Source organism: Salmo salar, chromosome 18 (genome assembly GCF_965601325.2).
Source record: "Salmo salar chromosome 18, fSalSal1, whole genome shotgun sequence".
In the NCBI taxonomy this organism is placed as follows: Eukaryota; Metazoa; Chordata; class Actinopteri; order Salmoniformes; family Salmonidae; genus Salmo; species Salmo salar.
The window spans coordinates 88,322,799-88,345,901 of NC_138308.1; the positions used below are offsets into that span (position 1 = coordinate 88,322,799).

Below are 23,103 nucleotides of genomic sequence, written 5' to 3' on the forward strand. Positions count from 1 at the left end.
TCTGGAATGCTTTTCCACAGTCTTGAAGGAGTTCCCACATATGCTAAGCACTTGTTGACTGCTTTTCCTTCACTGTGCGGTCCAACTCATCCCAAACCATCTCAATTGGTTTGAGTTGGGGTAGCTGTGGAGGCCAGGTCATCTGATGCAGCACTCCATCACTCTCCTTAGTCAAATAGTCCATACACAGCCTGGAGGTGTGTTGGGTCATTGTCCTGTTGAAAAACAAATAATATTCCTACTAAGCCAAAACCAGATGGGATGTCGTATCGTAGCAGACTGCTGTGGTAGCCATGCTGGTTAAGTCTGCCTTGAATTCTAAATAAATCAACAAAAATATATATATATTTGTCACATGCGCCAAATACAACAGGTGTAGACCTTACAGTGAAATACTTACTTACAAGCCCTTAACCTGTTGAGGACAGACGTTCCGCTAGCGGAACACCGTTCCGCCTGCGGAACCTCTTGCCAACAGCCAATGGCATCGCACGGCGTGAAATACAAAACCAACTAAAATACCAAAATTCAATTTTCTCAAACAATCAACTATTTTACACCATTTTAAAGATAAGACTCTCGTTAATCTAACCACATTGTCCGATTTCAAAAAGGCTTTACAGCGAAAGCAAAACATTAGATTATGTTAGGAGAGTACATAGACACAAATAATCACACAGCCATTTTCCAAGCAAGCATATATGTCACATAAACCCAAACCACAGCTAAATGCAGCACTAACCTTTGATGATCTTCATCAGATGACACTCCTAGGACATTATGTTATACAATACATGCATGTTTTGTTCAATCAAGTTCATATTTATATCAAAAACCAGCTTTTTACATTAGCATGTGATGTTCAGAACTAGCATACCCACCGAAAACTTCCGGTGAATTTACTAAATTACTCATGATAAACGTTGACAAAATACATAACAATTATTTTAAGAATTATAGATACAGAACTCCTTTATGCAATCGCGGTGTCAGATTTTAAAATTGCTTTTCGGCGAATATTTTGCAATATTCTGAGTACATAGCTCTGCCATCACGGCTAGCTATTTTGACACCGACCAAGTTTGGGGCTCACTAAACTCAGAATTACTATTAGAAAAATTGGATTACCTTTGCTGTTCTTCGTCAGCTGTTCTTCGTCATCGTTCGACTCGGTGAAACACAAGATATTATAGTTTTTAATCTCCTGTTGGTAGGATATACGTGGATATACATGCTTTCTGTTCGTCCCATTTATTTTCCAGCGATTGAACGTTAGCTAGCAGAACGGAAGGCAAGGACAGATTAGCCACTCATCGCCTGATCCTCACAAGGCATCCGATCTGTTTCTGCGAAACCTACGTTTCCTTTTCCAGCGAATCACGGGGATCTGGGCCTGGTCGGGCGTCAGTAGTATATCCCTCGCATCCGACTCATTGAAAAATAACTCCTCGTCCAACTTGAGGTGAGTTCTGATGTCCAGAAGCTCTTTTCGGTCATAAGCGACGGTAGCAGTAACATTATACACAAAACAAGTCACCAAACAAGTTACGTCCAATGCGAAAAGACAACCAAACTAGCATGGCTCGTTAACAGCCGATAAGATCACTGATAGTTTCATCAGCAAAGCACCTTCACACCATCATACCTCCTCCTCCATGCTTCACGGTGAGAAACACACCTATGGAGATCATACGTTCACCTACTCTGCGACTCACAAACATTTTACACTTACATTTATGTCATTTAGCAGACGCTCTTATCCAGAGCGACTTACGAATTGGTGCATTCACCTTATGATATCCAGTGGAACAACCACTTTACAATAGTACAACTATATACTTTTTGGGAGGAGGGTGGGGGGGGATTAGAAGGATTACTTAATCCTATCCCATGTATTCCTTAAAGAGAGACAGTGGTTGGAACCAAAATCTCAAATTTGGACTCATCACACCAAAGGACAGATTTCCACCGGTCTAATGTCCATTGCTCCTGCTTCTTGGCCCAAGCAAGTCTCTTATTATTATTGGTGACCTTTAGTAGTGGTTTCTTTGCAGCAATTAGACCATGAAGGCCTGATTCACGCAGTCTCCTCTGAACAGTTGATGTTGATGTCTGTTACTTGAACTCTGTGAAACATTTAATTGGGCGGCAATTTCTGTGGTGCAGTTAACTCTAATGAACTTGTCCTCTGCAGCAGAGGTAACTCTGAGTCTTCCTTTCCTGTGGCGGTCCTCATAAGAGCCAGTTTCATAATAGCGCTTGATGGTTTTTGCGACTGCACTTGAAGAAATTTTAAAAGTTCTTGAAATTTTCCGGATTGACTGACCTTCGTCTCAAAGTAATGATAGACTGTTGTTTCTCTTTGTTTAAATGATCTGTTCTTGATATTTTATGGACTTGGTCTTTTACCAAATAGGGCTATCTTCTGTATACCACCCCTACCTTGTCACAACACTAATGTTTGACTCAAACGCATTAAGTAGGAAATTAATTCCACAAATTAACTTTTAACAATGCACACCTGTTAATTGAAATGCATTCCAAGTGACTACCTCATGAAGCTGGTTGAGAGAATGCCAAAAGTGTGCAAAGCTGTCATCAAGGGTGGCTATGAAATTTATTTTGATTTGTTTAACACTTTTTTGGTTACTACATGATTCCATATGTGTTTTTTCAAAGTTTTGATGTCTTCACTATTATTCTACAATGTAGAAAATAGTAAAAAATAAAGAAAAACCCTGGAAATGGGTAGGTGTGTCCAAACTTTTGACTGGTACTGTATATATTCACTCTGACTCCAACATTGCTCGTCCTAATATTTATATGTTTCTTAATTGCATTCTTTTACTTTTAGATGTGTGTGTATTGTTAGATATTACTGCACTGTTGGAGCTAGGAACACAAACATTTGGCTACACCCGCAATAACATCTGCTAAATAAACTCAGCAAAAAAAGAAACGTCCCTTTTTCAGGACCCTGTCTTTCAAAGATAATTCGTAAAAATCCAAATAACTTCACAGATCTTCATTGTAAAGGGTTTAAATACTGTTTCCCATGCTTGTTCAATGAACCATAAACAATTAATGTACATGCACCGGTTGAACGGTCGTTAAGACACTAACAGCTTACAGACGGTAGGCAATTAAGGTCACAGTTATGAAAACGTAGGACACTAAAGAGGCCTTTCTACTGACTCCGAAAAACACCAAAAGAAAGATGCCCAGGGTCCCTGATCATCTGCGTGAACGTGCCTTAGGTATGCTGCAAGGAGGCATGCTGCAAGGAGGCATGAGGACTACAGATGTGGCCAGAGCAATAAATAGCAATGTCCGCACTGTGAGACACCTAAGACAGCCCTACAGGGAGACAGGACGGACAGCTGATCATCCTCGCAGTGGCAGACCGCGTGTAACAACACCTGCACAGAATCGGTACATCCGAACATCACACCTGCGGGACAGGTACAGGATGGCAACAACAACTGCCCGAGTTACACCAGGAATGCACAATCCCTCCATCAGTGCTCAGACTCAGGGGTGGAAATCCCGGGGGGGGCACGACCCCCCCCATCCTGGGAAAAATATGATTTGTCCCCCCCAATATATCACTGAAACATAACTATGTAATTTAAATAATATTAATAATACAGAATGAAAGCAATTGTGCTGATTATAGACACTTAATAGCGTGTTTTTAAGTTTCAAAATATTTGCCTCACAATGGTTTGATCCACTGCCAGTTCCTTAGCTTGCTAGGTAACAGAGAGGTCGTATTTACTGTCTGAAAGGCACTCAATGAACGTAACTGACGTGAGGTTAATCCAGTCAATCGCGCACACACACTAGCTGAATATGCAGAGCTAGCGCGCAAATATTAACTATTAAGCTAGCTTGTACCTATTCCATTTATGTGGCGTCGTCAAAGATGGAATCTTTGCTATCGTCAATTTATTCCAAGATCAGCATGCAGATGATGTAAGTTAGTGCTTCAAAGTCCCTGTGATAAGGTTACCGATAAACTGAAATCCAAACTGAACAGAACTACACTCTTCTACCATTGTCTTAAATATATTTAATGGTCTCGTTGCAAAAGCTAAATTGTCGCAAGGGAACTTTTATTTATTTACTTTATTTCACCTTTATTTAACCCGGGTAGCAAAGATTATAGCAAACACCACTGAAACTGAATTGGTGCTCGCTAGCTTTGCAAATTCAGCTATTGTTGGAAGCCAGCCAATATGAAACAAACTATTAAAATTACAAAAGGTTGCAGCATATGTTGTGTAAATAGTGAACTCATACAGCTGTCAACTCTTGTCATTTTAATCCGTTTCACATTTGCTAGCTACCTTTTAGATCGAAGCCAAATAGAATGATTGAAGATGATAGAAGCCCATCTCCTACTGTAAATAACCTACACACTACACGGTGTGTGTAGCCAGCCAGCCAGCCAGGTAGAAAAATGGCAGAAAAATAAAAGACGGACATCAGAGTATTTTTCAATACACCAAAACGCATAGTAAGAACCCTAGTAGCCTAATATCTCAAAGACTAGTTGATAAAATGTTCATAAGAAAGAAATGAAATTCTAATGGAAATGTTTCACAATGATGTCATTAGGCAGAGCAGGCAACAGATGGCACACAGACACAGAGTTGGGGACAGATATGCAGGGACAGACTGGCAGAGACAGGGAGTCTCAGGTAAGTTTGTTTAGTCTTTGTGTGGCAACATTATGAAAGGTTCTCAATTTTTTTGACTTGTAAAATAGGAACATAATTGGAAAATGCCATGGATACCCCCACTCTCAACTTAAACTGGTGACTGAACTAAGATTTGTTAAAGGCAATGGTATTGCTGTTGTGATTAGTTGTGTAGTTTTGGGTACCGGTAGTTAGGAGTACGGCAAACACCTTATTTCTTTGGTTCCTCAATATACATTTACCATATTACAATGTAGGCTATGTGTTACAGCACTACTTTTGGTGTCCCCCTCAGGAATTGCTCTTGAGAAAATTTCATGTAATTGTCCGCCCCAAAATTGATATCAGATTTTCGCCCCTGCTCAGACTGTCCGCAATAGGCTGAGATAGGCTGGACTGAGGGCTTGTAGGCCTGTTGTAAGGCAGGGCCTCACCAGACATCACCGGCAACAACGTTGAGCACAAACCCACCATCGCTGGACCAGACAGGACTGGCAAAAAGTGCTCTTCACTGACGAGTCTCGGTTTTGTCTCACCAGGGGTGATGGTTGGATTCGCATTTATCGTCGAAGGAATGAGCGTTACACCGAGACCTGTACTCTGGAGCGGGATCAATTTGGAGGTGGAGGGTCCGTCATGATCTGGGGCGGTGTGTCACAGCATCATCGGACTGAGCTTGTTGTCATTGCAGGCTAGGGCCATTCCCCCCAGAATGTCCGGGAACTTGCAGGTGCCATGGTGGAAGAGTGGGGTAACATCTCACAGGACGAACTGGCAAATCTGGTGCAATCCATGAGAAGGAGATGCACTGCAGTACTTAATGCAGCTGGTGGCCACACCAGATACTGACTGTTACTTTTGATTTTGCCCCCCCCCCCCTTTGTTCAGGGACACATTATTCAATTTCTGTTAGTCACATGTCTGTGGAACTTGTTCAGTTTATGTCTCAGTTGTTGAATCTTGTTATGTTCATACAAATATTTACATGTTAAGTTAGCTGAAAATAAACGCAGTTGACAGTGAGAGGAAATTTCTTTTTTTGCTGAGTTTGTGTATGTGACTAATAAAATTGTATTTGATTTTAGCCTCTCTCTCTCTCAATCTTTCATCTATTTACATCGGATAATTTGTGAGGAAAATGTCACAACAGACTGAAAACCGAAATCATATTGCCTACAGTCTATACAACCCAGTATACTGTATATCTTTACTGTGGAAGGTCAATTTTTGCAAAAAGCAAATCGTGGCAGCCTGCAGATGATGTCAAATTGTGGCTCCCGAGTGGTGCAGCGGTCTAAGGCACTGCATCTCAGTGCTAGAAGCGTCACTACAGACCGACTGTCGACACTACAGGCTGTATCACAACCGGGAGTCCCATTGGGAGTCCCATAGGGTGACGCACAATTGGCCCAGCGTGGTCCGGGTTAGGGTTTGGCCGGGGTAGGCTGTCATTGTACATAAGAGTTTGTTCTTAACTGACTTGCCTGGTTAAATAAATGTAAATAAAAAGTATTGCTGAGTCTACCAAAATCATAAGCTTCATACAACTGCGCTATTTTTTTTTATTCAAACTTTATTTAACTAGGCAAGCCAGTTAAGAACAAATTCTTACTTACAACACCAGCCTACCCCGGCGACGCTGGGTCAATTGTGCACCGCCCTATGGAACTCCCAATCATGGTTGGATGATATTCAGCCTGGATTCAAACCAGGAACTGTAGTGACGCATCTTGCACTGAGATGCAGTGCCTTAGACCACTACGCCACTCGGGAGCCTGACTGCACTGTACTGTAGGCCACTTGTATAAGTATGCATTTCCCCTCTGACTGCAGTATATCCTAAGTACATGTACAAGACAAAATACATCTTTAACACATTTAACCTCTTCCAGTTTCTAATAAATTACAATCTATCAATTTTGAATGTTTCGTAAAGGAGGTTGTAGTGTCTTGGTCTGGCCACAAGAAGGCAGTGTAAGCACAGAAATAAAGGATTACGTGAGGAACCACTCTTAAGGCCTAAAACTGGGCGTCACTATGTGTGTTCCTGTCTTGTCACAACACGCACACACACGCACACACACACCAGTCATCGTAAATCATCTCCACTACGATGACATAATGACATTTAACTAATCCCTTGGTTTTAGAGGGATTTAAGCCAAATCATTAATATAGATAATAGATTACATGTAAATAAATCAGCCCTATGTGGAAGAATTCAAATTGTGGCGACAATCACAATAGTTCTACATAAAAAATAAACTGCATTAGAATCGCAAAATTATTCACTTTCATAATATATTAAATCGATGTATTTTGACCTTACATCGACTAAGATAAACAGAGTAAGGTGTTTACACCCTATTGAATAACCTGGAATAGGCCATAACCATTTCAACATCGAATTATTAGTGTGCATATATTATCAATTTGTAAGGATTTGCTGGCGTGTGACTTCTTGCCCAAATACTAATGGTACAAAGGGAATAGCCTACGAAGTTACTAAACAAAGTTTACTAACAATTGTCTGTGTTCTCCTTGCTGTCATCTCCCTGTCAATCAGAATTTAAAGTCACCCAATCAAATGTACTTTCTTCAATCATTTGAATGTCAGTAGTCCACTAAAAACGGTGAAATTGGACACCTAGCATTTTTCGTTACTTCTTCAGCCGGTAATTTCTCTCCACCCCTCATCTTTCTTGCTCCCTGTGTGTCCTTACCGAAAAGCCGTGAAATTCCTGAAGGTTTATGCTTTTGTTATTATTGTTTTGGCACACAAATCAGTGTATTTTCTCGGCTACTAAAAACCGTTATAACTTTTAGGAAGTTTCTAACGTAACTGCGCCACTTGTAACAAACGTTCATTTCAATCATAGCCACGTTGGATAGTCTTGCAGTTCAACGCCCTACTCCGGTTAAAGTGAGAAAGAAATCCAGAATTAAGGAACCGGGGAATAAAAATAAGGGTGGAAAGTAAGGAGGGAGAGAAGGAAGGAGAATAAAGGGAAACTAGCAAGATTTTTTGCTCAAGAGAAGAGATAGAAAGTTATGTGGGCACAATCATCGTCTCCCCCGGTTTGACAGCGCAAGACGTTTCTACTCCTGGGGGAATTTGGTAAGTGATTCTGATAGCCAATGATCGATTGTGTAACCCAATAGCTAACTAAACAATATACTTATGTCCTACTTCTATCGATACGTGTCATGTGTCACTTCTCGTTTTCTTTAGGCTACCCTAAGACCTAAACACTCACGCCTTTCTAGTATTTCAGTCCTGAAAACACTTTATCCTTTATATAACTTTATTTATTTTATTTTATTATATGATTATGCAGTCTTGCACTGTACACACTTCAAATCAAATGTTATTGGTCACATACACATATTTAGCAGATGTCATTGCAGGGTGTAGCGAAATGCTTGTGTTCCTAGCTCCAACAGTGCAGTAATATCTAACAATACACATCTAAAAGTAAAAGAATGGCATCAAGAAATATTAGGACGAGCAATGTCGGGGTCCGTTGTATACATATACATGTATACACTGAAAAAAATAAACGCAACATGCAACAATTAACGACTTTACAATTCATATAAGGAAATCAGTCAATTGAAATGAATTCATTAGGTCCTAATCTACGGATTTGACATGACTAGGCAGGGGCATAGCCATGGGTGGGCTTGTAGCATCATACCCAAGAAGACCCGAGGCTGTAATCGCTGCCAAAGATGTTTCAACAAAGTAGTGAGTAAATGTGATATTTCCGGGTTTTTTTATATAAATTTGCTAAAATGTATAAAAACCTATTTTTGCTTCATCATTATGGGGTATTGTGTGTAGATTGATAAGGTGGGGAACAATTCAATACATTTTTAGAATAAGGCTGTAACATAACAAAATGTGGAAAAAGTCGAGGGGTCTGAATAATTTCCGAATGCACTGTGTATATATATATATATACACTACCGTTCAAAAGTTTGGGGTCACTTAGAAATGTCCTTGTTTTTGAAAGAGAAGCTAATTTTTGGTCCATTAAAATAACATCAAATTGATCATAAAGACATGGTAGACATTGTTAATGTTGTAAATGACTATTGTAGCTGGAAACGGCAGATTTTTAAAGTTATATCTATATAGGCGTACAGAGGCCCATTATCAGCAACCATCACTCCTGTGTTCCAATGGCACGTTGTGTTAGCTAACCCAAGTTTATCATTTTAAAAGGCTAATTGATCATTAGAAAACCCTTTGGCAATGATGTTAGCACAACAGAAAACTGTTGTGCTGATTAAAGATGCAATAAAACTGACCTTCTTTAGACTAGTTGAGTATCTGGAGCATCAGAATTTGTGGTTTTGATTACAGGCTCAAAATGGCCAGAAACAAAGAACTTTCTTCTGAAACTTGTCAGTCTATTCTTGTTCTGAGAAATGAAGGCTATTCCATGCAAGAAATTGCCAAGAAACTGAAGATCTCGTACAACGCTGTGTACTACTCCCTTCACAGAACAGTGCAAACTGGCTCTAACCAGAATAGAAAGAGAAGTGGGAGGCCCTGGTGCGCAACTGAGCAAGAGGACAAGTACATTAGAGTGTCTAGTTTGAGAAACAGACGCGACTCCGGGATGCTGGCCTTCTAGGCAGAGTTCCTCTGTCCAGTGTCTGTGTTCTTTTGCCCATCTTAATCTTTTCTTTTTATTGGCCAGTCTGAGATATGGCTTATTCTTTGCAACTCTGCCTAGAAGGCTAGCATCCCGAAGTCGCCTCTTCACTATTGACGTTGAGGCTAGTGTTTAGTACTTTAAAGTATTTTTACTTAAGTACTTTACACCACTGCTGTTGCCACATAATAGACACTGTTAACATAGTATCATTATTACATTGGAACTCTTGATATTAGTTTTCCAAGGATTCAGTATGTTCCATGTCAATTTTCCATGGGCTCCCGAGTGGTGCAGCGGTCTAAGGCACTGCATCTCAGTGCTCAAGGCGTCACTACATACCCTGGTTCGATTCCAGGCTGTATCACAACCAGCCCAGATTGGGAGTCCCATAGGGCGGCGCACAATTGGCCCAGCATCGATCGTCCGGGTTAGGATTTGGCCGGGGTAGGCCGTCATTGTAATAAGAATTTGTTATTAACTGACTTGCCTAGTTAAAGGTTCAATCAAATATTTTATAAACAAACGTATTTAGTCTCTCCTCTGTTGTCACTAACTTCAAGTCATCCTAAAATATGTTCCTTTGAATAATGTTTATAGCTTCTTCAAAGTCAAATTGTTTCCTTGCATATCATCATTTTGAAGTAGCAGGCCTAACACCAAGCAGTGTAATATAGTTGTTAAAACAGTAGGTTCATATATTTGTTTATAACCTGTTTATAAAGTATTAATAAACAACTATTTAGTCTTTCTGTTATACCAACAGAACCGCCCCCTTCTCCCCATAGCAGTGTGAAATCTCTCTCCTACTGACACGAGATGGAGGGAGTGAAGGAGAGAGAGAGGGAGCGGGGAGAGGAGAAAGAGAGCGACGAGACGGAGGAAGAGGAGAAAGAGAGCGACGAGGCTGAAGAGGAAGATGATGAAGAGGAGGAGGATGAAGATGCAGAGGGAGCAGCGTTGGTGTGGCAGGAGGGCTCGTACGGAGAGGATGACATGGGCCTACCCATAATGCACTGGGAGGCACTGAGCCTGCGCATCGCCGAGCTAGAGAAACAGGAAGAGGAAAAGAGAGAGAAGACAAAGGTGTGTGTTTGTGTCAGGGGTTACAGTTGAATGCTGTCTGTTATTTATGGATGGGGGCAGGTGTTTTTGGACAGGCAGAGGAGATGGGGACATAGAGAGCAGAGGGGGATGAGGTGGGAGAAGGCAAGGGTCAGGGTTTGAATACTGTCAGTTACTTATGGATGGGGACAGGTGATGCAGTTTAGGCCTGTGATCTGTTTGTTGGAGGGAAGTGTGCTATATGTATCAGTGAAGCTGTGTTACAAACAAACAAATGTTTCCATGAATGGAATTTCTTTAAGTCAAGTGCTTTGTTCAGTGGCTAGTTTTGCATTGAAAGCAGTGATGTAGTTCAACATAAAATAACATGGGTAAACGCTGGTCACAGTGGCTAAAGTACTTTTAAAGTGTGTTTCTGAAATAGAAAATAGGTGGCTCAACACTCACTCAAAATAAAAAAGGTGCTGAAACAGCATTTTAACCCTACACTGGGGCGGCAGCGTAGCCTAGTGGTTAGAGCGTTGGACTAGTAACTGAAAGGTTGCAAATTCAAATCCCTGAGCTGACAAGGTAAAAATCTGTCGTTCTGCCCCTGAACAAGGCAGTTAACCCACTGTTTCTAGGCTCTCATTGAAAATAAGAATTTGTTCTTAACTAACTTGGCTAGTTAAATACATTTTAAAAACTACATCTCTTGTTGAAAGACACTACATACACAATAGTTAGTAACTAAAGTTAGGTTTTACATACAAGGGATACCCTCCATATCTTGCGCTTCCTAAATCTGATTCATCTCCAGTCTTCCAGTGTCCTGGAACGAGGGAAGATGCTGTCCATGAGCCGGCCAGGAGAGAGAGATGGAGGGAAGAGTAAAGAGAGCTGGGAGGACGGAGGAGAGGCGGAGGACTGCAATAGCCGCGTGACAGCCCTGACCGCTCGGTACGAAGCATGGCGCTGTCTACGAAACAGAATGTTATGTTGGTAAATGTTATAGTAAAAGTACAGTAGCCAGGCAGATAGTAATGCAGCAACCCTGGCATTGATAAACATGATGTCTTTGAACAGTTCTTTTAATGGTTGAATGAATAAACTAAAACGACATCTAGACCGATGAATAAACTAAAACGACATCTAGACCGATTACTAAACTAAAACGACATCTAGACCGATGAATAAACTAAAACGACATCTAGACCGATTACTAAACTAAAACGACATCTAGACCGATGAATAAACTAAAACGACATCTAGACCGATGAATAAACTAAAACGACATCTAGACCGATTACTAAACTAAAACGACATCTAGACCGATGAATAAACTAAAACGACATCTAGACCGATGAATAAACTAAAACGACATCTAGACAGATGAATAAACTAAAACGACATCTAGACCGATGAATAAACTAAAACGACATCTAGACCGATGAATAAACTAAAACGACATCTAGACCGATGAATAAACTAAAACGACATCTAGACCGATTACTAAACTAAAACGACATCTAGACCGATGATTAAACTAAAACGACATCTAGACCGATGAATAAACTAAAACGACATCTAGACCGATGAATAAACTAAAACGACATCTAGACCGATGAATAAACTAAAACGACATCTAGACAGATGAATAAACTAAAACGACATCTAGACCGATGAATAAACTAAAACGACATCTAGACTGATGAATAAACTAAAACGACATCTAGACCGATGAATAAACTAAAACGACATCTAGACCGATGAATAAACTAAAACGACATCTAGACCGATGATTAAACTAAAACGACATCTAGACCGATGAATAAACTAAAACGACATCTAGACTGATGAATAAACTAAAACGACATCTAGACCGATGAATAAACTAAAACGACATCTAGACCGATGATTAAACTAAAACGACATCTAGACCGATGAATAAACTAAAACGACATCTAGACTGATGAATAAACTAAAACGACATCTAGACTGATGAATAAACTAAAACGACATCTAGACCGATGAATAAACTAAAACGACATCTAGACCGATGAATAAACTAAAACGACATCTAGACCGATGAATAAACTAAAATGACATCTAGACCGATGAATAAACTAAACGACATCTAGACTGATGAATTAACTAAAACGACATCTAGACCGATGAATAAACTAAAACGACATCTAGACTGATGAATTAACTAAAACGACATCTAGACCGATGAATAAACTAAAACGACATCTAGACTGATGAATTAACTATGTCACGCTGGTATAAAGGATTTTGGCGACAGGCGCAGGAATACACAATAAGGGTTTTTAATACACCCAAAACAAACACGTATACAAAAATACTGGGCTGTACCCAAACAAAAGAGTGAGGATAAACCTTGTTGAACGACACAGGACGATACCTGTATACACTATATATATATATATAGCACGCAGCATAACAGCTGCACCACCGCATAGGTACTCACACCACCAATGGACATGGGAACAATAACCGACAAAGGTGTACGTTATCAGACAAGACAGTCCGGGGTTGATGATAATGGAACCAGGTGTATGTTATCAGACAAGACAGTCCGGGGTTGATGATAATGGAACCAGGTGTATGTTATCAGACAAGACAGTCTGGGGTTGATGATAATGGAACCAGGTGTACGTTATCAGACAAGACAGTCCGGGGTTGATGATAATGGAACCAGGTGTATGTTATCAGACAAGACAGTCTGGGGTTGATGATAATGGAACCAGGTGTATGTTATCAGACAAGACAGTCTGGGGTTGATGATAATGGAACCAGGTGTACGTTATCAGACAAGACAGTCTGGGGTTGATGATAATGGAACCAGGTGTATGTTATCAGACAAGACAGTCTGGGGTTGATGATAATGGAACCAGGTGTATGTTATCAGACAAGACAGTCCGGGGTTGATGATAATGGAACCAGGTGTATGTTATCAGACAAGACAGTCTGGGGTTGATGATAATGGAACCAGGTGTGTGTAATCAGACAAGACAGTCTGGGGTTGATGATAATGGAACCATGTGTGTGTAATCAGACAAGACAGTCCGGGGTTGATGATAATGAATCCCGTTCAGTGAAGCCTAGAAAGCCGGTGACGTAGACCTCCAGAACTGGTGAACAGAATGAGCAGCAGTACCAGGGGGATTCGTGACAAACTACATCTAGACCGATGAATAAACTAAAACGACATCTAGACCGATGAATAAACTAAAACGACATCTAGACAGATTACTAAACTAAAACGACATCTAGACCGATGAATAAACTAAAACGACATCTAGACCGATGAATAAACTAAAACAACATCTAGACCGATGAATAAACTAAAACGACATCTAGACAGATTACTAAACTAAAACGACATCTAGACAGATTACTAAACTAAAACGACATCTAGACAGATTACTAAACTAAAACGACATCTAGACCGATTACTAAACTAAAACGACATCTAGACCGATGAATAAACTAAAACGACATCTAGACCGATGAATAAACTAAAACGACATCTAGACCGATGAATAAACTAAAACGACATCTAGACCGATGAATAAACTAAAACGACATCTAGACCGATGAATAAACTAAAACGACATCTAGACCGATGAATAAACTAAAACGACATCTAGACCGATGATTAAACTAAAACGACATCTAGACCGATGAATAAACTAAAACGACATCTAGACCGATGAATAAACTAAAACTACATCTAGACTTCTCCCTCCGTTTCATCACACAAGTGGGATTTGTTTATGATTCTAACACCAAAAAAATGGTTCGTCCTCCTCAGTCTTTCAAATCAGATGAACCTCCAGCTGTGCTTCATCAATGACAGCGGGAGCGAAGAAGAGGAGGAGGATTCTGCAGTAACGATTTGCACAAAGGTAAGTACACACTCAAAAGGTAAGGTCAGTCGTAGGTAGAGTGCTACAACTCATATCAATCAGAAAGAAAATAAAGTTTTATTTTATTCCAGATCTCGATCTTAAAGCCCTGTCACCATTTTGTTTTGGCCACTCCAGAATCCCAAAATGGCGGTAAAGAATGGTTCCAACGGTTCCAACGTGCAGGTGTCCCAGCAGCCCCAGTCCCCGGCTGCAGCCAAAAGCAAATCATCAGGCTTCAAGGCTGCGCTGAGTGCACTCAAAAACAAGCTGAGAACAGAGCAGAAACAGGAGGTGAGAGAGAGTATAGGTTTAAGCAATATGGCGCTTGCTTTCCCTTGCCTTCTGATACAACCCTTGACATCTACCCGAGGGGTTAGGAAGGAGGGACAAAGGGCTGATCATCATACTGTCCTCAAGGCCCACAGTGTTTGGTTCTTCGGTTTTATCCTCAGTTATCTTATATTCTGCCCTTCACTGTGTCTCAGAGCCTAACCATTTATTCTGCCCTTCACCACGTCCCCTGTGTCTCAGAGCCTAACCACTTATTCTGCCCTTCACCATGTCCCCTGTGTCTCAGAGCCTAACCAGTTATTCTGCCCTTCACCATGTCCCCTGTGTCTCAGAGCCTAACCAGTTATTCTGCCCTTCACCATGTCCCCTGTGTCTCAGAGCCTAACCAGTTATTCTGCCCTTCACCATGTCCCCTGTGTCTCAGAGCCTAACCAGTTATTCTGCCCTTCATCATGTCCCCTGTGTCTCAGAGCCTAACCAGTTATTCTGCCCTTCACCATGTCCCCTTTGTCTCAGAGCTTAACCAGTTTTTCTGCCCTTCACTCTGTTCCCTGTGTCTCAGAGCCTAACCAGTTATTCTGCCCTTCACCATGTCCCCTGTGTCTCAGAGCCTAACCAGTTATTCTGCCCTTCACCATGTCCCCTGTGTCTCAGAGCCTAACCAGTTATTCTGCCCTTCACCATGTCCCCTTTCTCTCAGAGCCTAACCAGTTATTCTGCCCTTCACCATGTCCCCTGTGTCTCAGAGCCTAACCAGTTATTCTGCCCTTCATCATGTCCCCTGTGTCTCAGAGCCTAACCAGTTATTCTGCCCTTCACCATGTCCCCTGTGTCTCAGAGCCTAACCAGTTATTCTGCCCTTCACCATGTCCCCTGTGTCTCAGAGCCTAACCAGTTATTCTGCCCTTCATCATGTCCCCTGTGTCTCAGAGCCTAACCAGTTATTCTGCCCTTCACCATGTCCCCTGTGTCTCAGAGCCTAACCAGTTATTCTGCCCTTCACCATGTCCCCTGTGTCTCAGAGCCTAACCAGTTATTCTGCCCTTCACCATGTCCCCTGTGTCTCAGAGCCTAACCAGTTATTCTGCCCTTCACCATGTCCCCTGTGTCTCAGAGCCTAACCAGTTATTCTGCCCTTCACCATGTCCCCTGTGTCTCAGAGCCTAGCGTGTGGTGATCCACTGTTGAAGAATAGAAAACGAGACCGTAGTGACCTGCAGGCCTTCAGTCTCAAAGATCTCAACACTCACATAAACACTCTCAATAAGGCAATACAAGGTGAGGGTCACTCAGCTAATACACTGGATATAGTTTGATTTTAGATATAGGCTGCATTATATTTGATAGATGCAGTATATTTCACCTTTTTCATGAAGAAGTTATACCAGCCTAATTATTTTACCTTCATTTCACCTTTGTCAAATGATCTGTAAAACACTGCCTTAGACCTTACGTTTTGTGTGTGTGTGTGTGTGTGTGTGTGTCATCAGACCTGAGCACTGAGCTGGTGGTTCACCTCCAGGCTCGAGACCAGCTGAGGACGAAACAGGACGCCATGCTGCTGGAGGTACAGGATATGACATCACTCTGACCCAGTCCCAGGCAAGACGGGGGACAGTTTGTGCCGTGGATTTTGTACTAGAAATTCCTCCCCAGGGTTCTATCTCTATGAGGAGGCCCATCACCATAGAATCCTTGTAATCATTCTAATTCTATGGTGAGTCGTCATCACATAAAATAGAATCCTGGTGTCTGTGATGTCACAATGAATCGATGACGGATTAGACACCGCTTCTTCAAACGAAAGGATGAGTCAAATCACTGTGAAGAGACTGCATCACTCCTAAAGACTTTTGAATTGAATTGCACAGCGTTTTGTTTTTCTTTTTATACCCATTGAGCAAAACTGGTTGAAATGACGTCATTACACCCAGTTTTACATTCATTATGACATCACGTCAACCAGTTTTGTTTGCCCTCTGTGTTTTTTTGTTGTTGTGGGAAATCAAATGTGTCTGTCTGGACTGTTAATGTTTTAGTGTTTTAGGGGGAAATAACTGGAAAATTATAAGGGATTAATAAACTACCATTGCTTCCAATGGAGTGATCAAGCTCTTATGTCATTGTCATCCAAGTGTTGAAATGTAATGGTTGTTTGCTAGCACATTATTTGAACTATGCGTCACATTACATCAAATAAAAATGATTCTGATTGCATCATAATCATCTAACCACTAGGCTACCGGGGTGGCAGGTAGCCTAGTGGTTAGAGTGTAGGGGCGACAGGTAGACTAGTGGTTAGAGTGTGGGGGTGACAGGTAGACTAGTGGTTAGAGTGTAGGGGCGGCAGGTAGACTTGTGGTTAGAGTGTAGGGGTGGCAGGTATCCTAGTGGTTAGAGTGTAGGGGCGGCAGGTAGCCTAGTGGTTAGAGTGTAGGGGCGACAGGTAGACTGGTGGTTAGAGTGTAGGGGCGACAGGTAGACTAGTGGTTAGAGTGTAGGGGTGGCAGGTAGACTAGTGGTTAGAGTGTAGGGGCGGCAGGTAGACTAGTGGTTAGAGTGTAGGGGTGACAGGTACCCTAGTGGTTAGAGTGTAGGGGTGACAGGTAGCCTAGTGGTTAGAGTGTAGGGGTGACAGGTAGACTAGTGGTTAGAGTGTAGGGGCGGCAGGTAGACTAGTGGTTAGAGTGTAGGGGTGACAGGTACCCTAGTGGTTAGAGTGTAGGGGTGACAGGTACCCTAGTGGTTAGAGTGTAGGGGTGACAGGTACCCTAGTGGTTAGAGTGTAGGGGTGACAGGTAGACTAGTGGTTAGAGTGTAGGGGTGACAGGTAGACTAGTGGTTAGAGTGTAGGGGCGACAGGTAGACTAGTGGTTAGAGTGTAGGGGCGGCAGGTAGACTAGTGGTTAGAGTGTAGGGGTGACAGGTACTCTAGTGGTTAGAGTGTAGGGGTGACAGGTAGTCTAGTGGTTAGAGTGTAGGGGTGGCAGGTAGACTAGTGGTTAGTGTTGCTAGGCCAAATCCCCGAGCTGACAAGGTAAAAACCTCTCATTCTGCTGCTGAACAAGGCAGTTAACCCACTGTTCCTAGGCCGTCATTGTAAATAACAGTTTGTTATTAACTGACCTGCCTGGTTAAATAAAATAATAATAATGAGTGTTATGACGTAGAGGTCAAACAAAGTGTTACCGATTGTTTTTATTCTTGTTGTTTGGACACCTTTAATTGTTTGTTTAGATGAATGTTGTCGGTAAACATGTCATTGTCTTCAGTTCTGTCTCCTGAATGTTTTAATGTATGATGATCGTCAAAGGAGTCAGTCACAGAAAGGGACATTACTAAAACCAAACAGGAGAACAAAGTAGCGTGAGCACAGCTCAACTCAATGACTTGGGGCTATTGAAAGGAGTATTATATCAGCCTGTGTACATGGTGGTTATAATGAACACAACGTCTACCGATCAGCCGACCGACAAGGTCCCTGAGCAAGGTTCCTGTTTGGGACTGTTGTCATAATACAGTTCTGTGAGGGAGTAACACACAGATAAACACACACACACACTCACATAGATATACACACACACTCACATAGATATACACACACACACACACACACATAGATATACACACACACACTCACATAGATATATACACACACACACACACATTAGATATACACACAAACACACACAGATATACACAAACACACACACACACAGATAGATATACACAAACACACATACACACACATAGATAGATATACACATGCATTCATAGATATACACACACATGCAAAGATATGCACACACACACACATACAAACACATATACACACACACACACAGGGAGCGTTGGGATTGTGTGCTGGTTTACATGCATTTACACGTCATCACAGGAGTGAGTTTGATGTCACTTCCTTTTGACATTCTATTCTACAATCATTTTGTATTGAATAAACAGTTTGTCAATGATACATATGTAGGTGTGCTAGTGCTATTTTGCATGTAGCTGTATCTATAGATTAATTAAGTAAGTAGTTATTTGCGTAATGTATTTAGCACGGATGTAAATTGTATACATTGCCCTGGTCACAGTTTGCCTTAACCAAATGTCTAGATCAGCAAAATAGGAGGAAGGGGGAGGGAGGGAGGGAGGGAGGGACAGGATGAGAGAGAGGGGGGGAGGGAGGGAGGGAGGGAGGGAGGGAGGGAGGGAGGGAGAGAGTGATAGAGGGACAGGATGAGAGAGAGGGGGGAGGGAGGGACTGTGTCACAGAGCCAGAGACACAAAGAAAGGGATGAGGTAGAGGAGCCAAAAACAGGTAGACCGAAAAAGGGAGGTAGAGACTGAACAACTGAAGGCGACTCATATCAAAAAAGAGAAAAGTAGAAAGAGAGAGACTTTTCAAGGAGTTTCTTCATTGGTCATTTTGTCCATATATATATATTCACTTGTTCCCTCCTTGGTTTCTTGAACATATCAAATTGGGGGTTTCATTTTCTCTGTTTTTCTGACATGGAAAACACTGATAGAGGGAGCTTTGCACAGAAGAGAATATCGCATTAACAGGTAAATCCTTAAGTCGCCCACTACGTTAACCAATTAAAGAGATTTTGGAATTTATGTTTTGTTTACGGTTACATGTGTACATTTATTACAGTTACATTTAAACATTTGTTACATTTAAACATTTATTACAGTTACATTTATACATTTTACAGTTACATTTAAACATTTATTACATTTAAACATTTATTACAGTTACATGTATAAATGTATTACAGTTACATTTATACATTTATTACAGTTACATTTAAACATTTTTCAGTTACATTTAAACATGTACATTTATTACAGTTACATTTATTACAGTTACATTTATACATTTATTAAAGTTACATTTATTAAAGTTACATTTAAACATTTATTACAGTTACATTTAAACATTTATTACAGTTACATTTAAAGTTACATGTATACATTTAAACATTTATTACAGTTACATTTAAAGTTACATGTATACATTTAAACATTTGTTACAGTTACATTTAAACATGTATTGCTGTCGTAGAGAGGGGACCAAAGAGCAGCGTGTTTAGTGCTCATGATGATAATTTATTATAACTCAAAATACTGAAGCAAAATAACAAAGAGGAAAACGACAGCACACAGTTCTGTCAGGTACAGAGACTTAACAGAAAATAACTGCCCACAAACACAGGTGGGGGAAAAAAAAATACTTAAGTATGATCTCCGATTAGAGACAACGAGGACCAGCTGCCTCCAATTGGAGATCATCCCCCCCCAAAATACATAGAAATAGAAACCTAGAACTTAAACATAGAAATACAAAAGATAGAAAAACACAAAACAACCCCTGTCACGCCCTGACCTACTCTACCATAGAAAATAACATCTTACTATGGTCAGGACGTGACAGTTGCAGTTACATTTAAACATGTATTGCAGTTACATTTATACATTTATTACAGTTACATTTAAACATTTATTACAGTTACATTTATTACAGTTACATTTAAACATTTATTGCGGTTACATTTAAACATGTATTGCAGTTACATTTAAACATGTATTGCAGTTACATTTAAACATGTATTGCGGTTACATGTATACATTTATTACAGTTACATGTATACATTCATTACAGTTACATGTATACATTTAAACATTTATTACAGTTACATTTAAACATTTATTACAGTTACATTTTTTGCCACTCTCTCTGTGCCATGCTTTTCTATGGCAACCAGCGTCCCGACGTGACACACACACTGTAACGGCTGTCGTAGAGAGGGGACCAAAGCGCAGCATGTTGATTGCTCATGGTGAATATTTATTTAAACTCAAAACACTAAAGAAAAAAATAACGAGAAAACGAAAGCGCACAGTTCTGTCAGGTACATAAACTAAACAAGACAACTACCCACAAACACAGGTGGAAAAAAAAAACTACTTAAGTATGATCTCCAATTAGAGACAACAAGGACCAGCTGCCTCTAATTGGAGATCATCCCCAAAAAAACAACATAGAAATAGAAAAACTAGAAACTAAACATAGATATACAAAACACAGAAAAACACAAAACACCCCCTGTCACGCCCTGACCTACTCTACCATAGAAAATAACATCTTACTATGGTCAGGACGTGACAGTATCCCCCCCCAAAGGTGCAGACTCCGAATGCCACTAAAAAAACAAAAAAGGGAGGGTAGGGTGGGTAACTCCTGTCTATGGCGGCTCTAGTGCAGTCCACATAACCTTATCCTCCAGCAGAGGAGGCGGCTCCAGTTCGGGGCGTAACCCCCGCTCCACCCGCTGATCCCTCTGCTTTAGTACCACCGGACCGTGGATCGTCGTCGAAGGAACCGGACTGTAGATCGTCGCTGGAGGCTCCGGGCTGCAGGCCGCCGCTGGAGGCTCCGGGCTGCAGGCCGTCTCAGGAGGTTCCGGGCTGGGGAGCGTCTCAGGAGGTTCCGGACTGGGGAGCGTCGCCGGAGGCTCCGGACTGAGGAGCGTCGCCGGAGGCTCCGGACCGGGGAGCGTCGCCGGAGGCTCCGGACTGGGGAGTGTCACTGCAGGCTGTCGTAGAGAGGGGACCAAAGCGCAGCATGTTGATTGCTCATGATGAATATTTATTTAAACTCAAAACACTAAAGAAAAAATAACGAGAAAACGAAAGCGCACAGTTCTGTCAGGTACATAAACTAAACAGAAGACAACTACCCACAAACACAGGTGGAAAAAAAACCTACTTAAGTATGATCTCCAATTAGAGACAACGAGGACCAGCTGCCTCTAATTGGAGATCATCCCCAAAAAAAACACAACATAGAAATAGAAAAACTAGAACCTAAACATAGATATACAAAACATAGAAAAACACAAAACACCCCCTGTCACGCCCTGACCTACTCTACCATAGAAAATAACATCTTAATATGGTCAGGACGTGACACACACAGTACAACCGAGACGTTGCAATTTAGTCATGATATTTTCCAGAACCATATATAGAGAGAGTTGGGCCAACTTTTAGAAATGTTGAATGTTGTTCTAATTCCAGAACTTCGGTTACGTAGCATTATTTAAATATCGGCCATGTAGTGTCACAATTCTGTAAATACATGACTTTGATCAATTCTATTAAAAAACCCAGGTAAATAGAGTTGTGTCATGTAGAAGGGATTCATTCATAAAGTTTGTCGTGGCATACAGAGCTGTCATGCCCATGGGGGCACGTGCCCCTCAGATTTGTCCTGTTTAAAAAATATATTGTTTTTCTGTAATACTACTAGCCACCTAGCAATTTCATGAAGTTGTTTTTAGCTACAGTAGCCCAGATACATTCCCAATCTCCCAACCTCATAACTATCTACCAAGAAGCCATTTCAGGCTATCAATCAAATTGGAGTAGCTAGCTTGTCTGACTATCTTAGCTGGCATGCTTGCTGGCAAGGTTGGTAGACTTTAGAAAAGCAAGCACTAAGTAAATGTACCGGACAAGACTCACATTACTTTAAAGCATTCATTTACAAAAAGAAGGAGAAGAAAACACCAGTCAGGAGGATACAGACAGCTCAAGAGATATGCTTAGAAATGTAGAAAAAGTGACATTTTTTACATAGAATTAATCATATCTTTCAGGTGTTTGAAAAATGCTAAATACTCCAATTTACACACGGGGGGCCTAGCCCCCCACTGGACCACTCCCCCAGCCATCCTCACATACTTAGTGCCACTTCAGATTTTTGGGGTGCATGACGCCCCTGGTGGCATTACCCAGATTAATTAGAATTCATATTTTATATACACTGCTCAAAAAAATAAAGGCAACACTAAAATTACACATCCTAGATCTGAATGAATGAAATAATCTTATTAAATACTTTTTTCTTTACATAGTTGAATGTGCTGACAACAAAATCGCACAAAAATAATCAATGGAAATTCAATTTATCAACCCATGGAGGTCTGGATTTGGAGTCACAGATCTGTTTGTAGTATACATTACTTCATTCTAATGCTGATTCATGCTACATTCTAAGTGGTATTATTATAGCCTGGTCCCAGATCTGTTTGTAGTATACATTACTTCATTCTAATGCTGATTCATGCTACATTCTAAGTGGTATTAATTATAGCCTTGTCCCAGATCTGTTTGTAGTGTACATTACTTCATTCTAATGCTGATACATTCTAAGTGGTATTAATTATAGCCTGGTCCCAGATCTGTTTGTGCTTCTGGCTACTACATTGACATTGTCAAGCTAAACTGATTTAACATGACAATTCCATAAGGAGTTTGCAGGAGATGAGACTGGCACCCAGGATAGACCAATATGACAAGACATACAGTATGCCCATGAATGACGTATACATCAAAATAAGTCTTGAGGCGAAAAGAAGGGGGGATGGAGTTGGAAAAGAGGGCAAAGAGGAGGCG

At 41.0% G+C, this 23,103-nt stretch overlaps 1 protein-coding gene across 3 annotated transcripts; it reads left to right on the forward strand.

Moving 5' to 3' along the window:
- The first annotated feature begins 7,323 nt into the window (after positions 1 to 7,323).
- LOC106577884 (schwannomin-interacting protein 1) lies at positions 7,324 to 18,614 on the forward strand. 3 transcript variants are annotated; one of them, XM_014156313.3, is made up of 8 exons: positions 7,324 to 7,821; positions 8,364 to 8,451; positions 10,134 to 10,453; positions 11,232 to 11,371; positions 14,250 to 14,343; positions 14,482 to 14,637; positions 15,798 to 15,915; positions 16,128 to 18,614. In XM_014156313.3, exons 3-8 carry the CDS (start codon positions 10,187 to 10,189, stop codon positions 16,226 to 16,228), a joined length of 876 nt encoding a protein of 291 aa, XP_014011788.1. In that variant the 5' UTR covers positions 7,324 to 7,821; positions 8,364 to 8,451; positions 10,134 to 10,186; the 3' UTR covers positions 16,229 to 18,614. The 3 variants fall into 3 exon arrangements, with proteins under 3 accessions (XP_014011788.1, XP_014011789.1, XP_014011787.1); XM_014156314.3 differs by lacking the exon at positions 8,364 to 8,451 and having other exon boundaries at positions 10,156 to 10,453; XM_014156312.3 differs by lacking the exon at positions 8,364 to 8,451 and having other exon boundaries at positions 7,325 to 7,821.
- Positions 18,615 to 23,103: the final 4,489 nt, after the last annotated feature.

What these genes read in the sequence shown, in the direction of transcription:
- LOC106577884 (XM_014156313.3), top strand. Translation starts at nt 10,187, where the DNA reads ATGGAGGGAGTGAAGGAGAGAGAGAGGGAGCGGGGAGAGGAGAAAGAG. An exon ending in AAAAGAGAGAGAAGACAAAG is followed by an intron (nt 10,454 to 11,231) that starts GTGTGTGTTTGT and finishes ATTCATCTCCAG; the next exon opens with TCTTCCAGTGTCCTGGAACG. An exon ending in CAGTAACGATTTGCACAAAG is followed by an intron (nt 14,344 to 14,481) that starts GTAAGTACACAC and finishes TGGCCACTCCAG; the next exon opens with AATCCCAAAATGGCGGTAAA.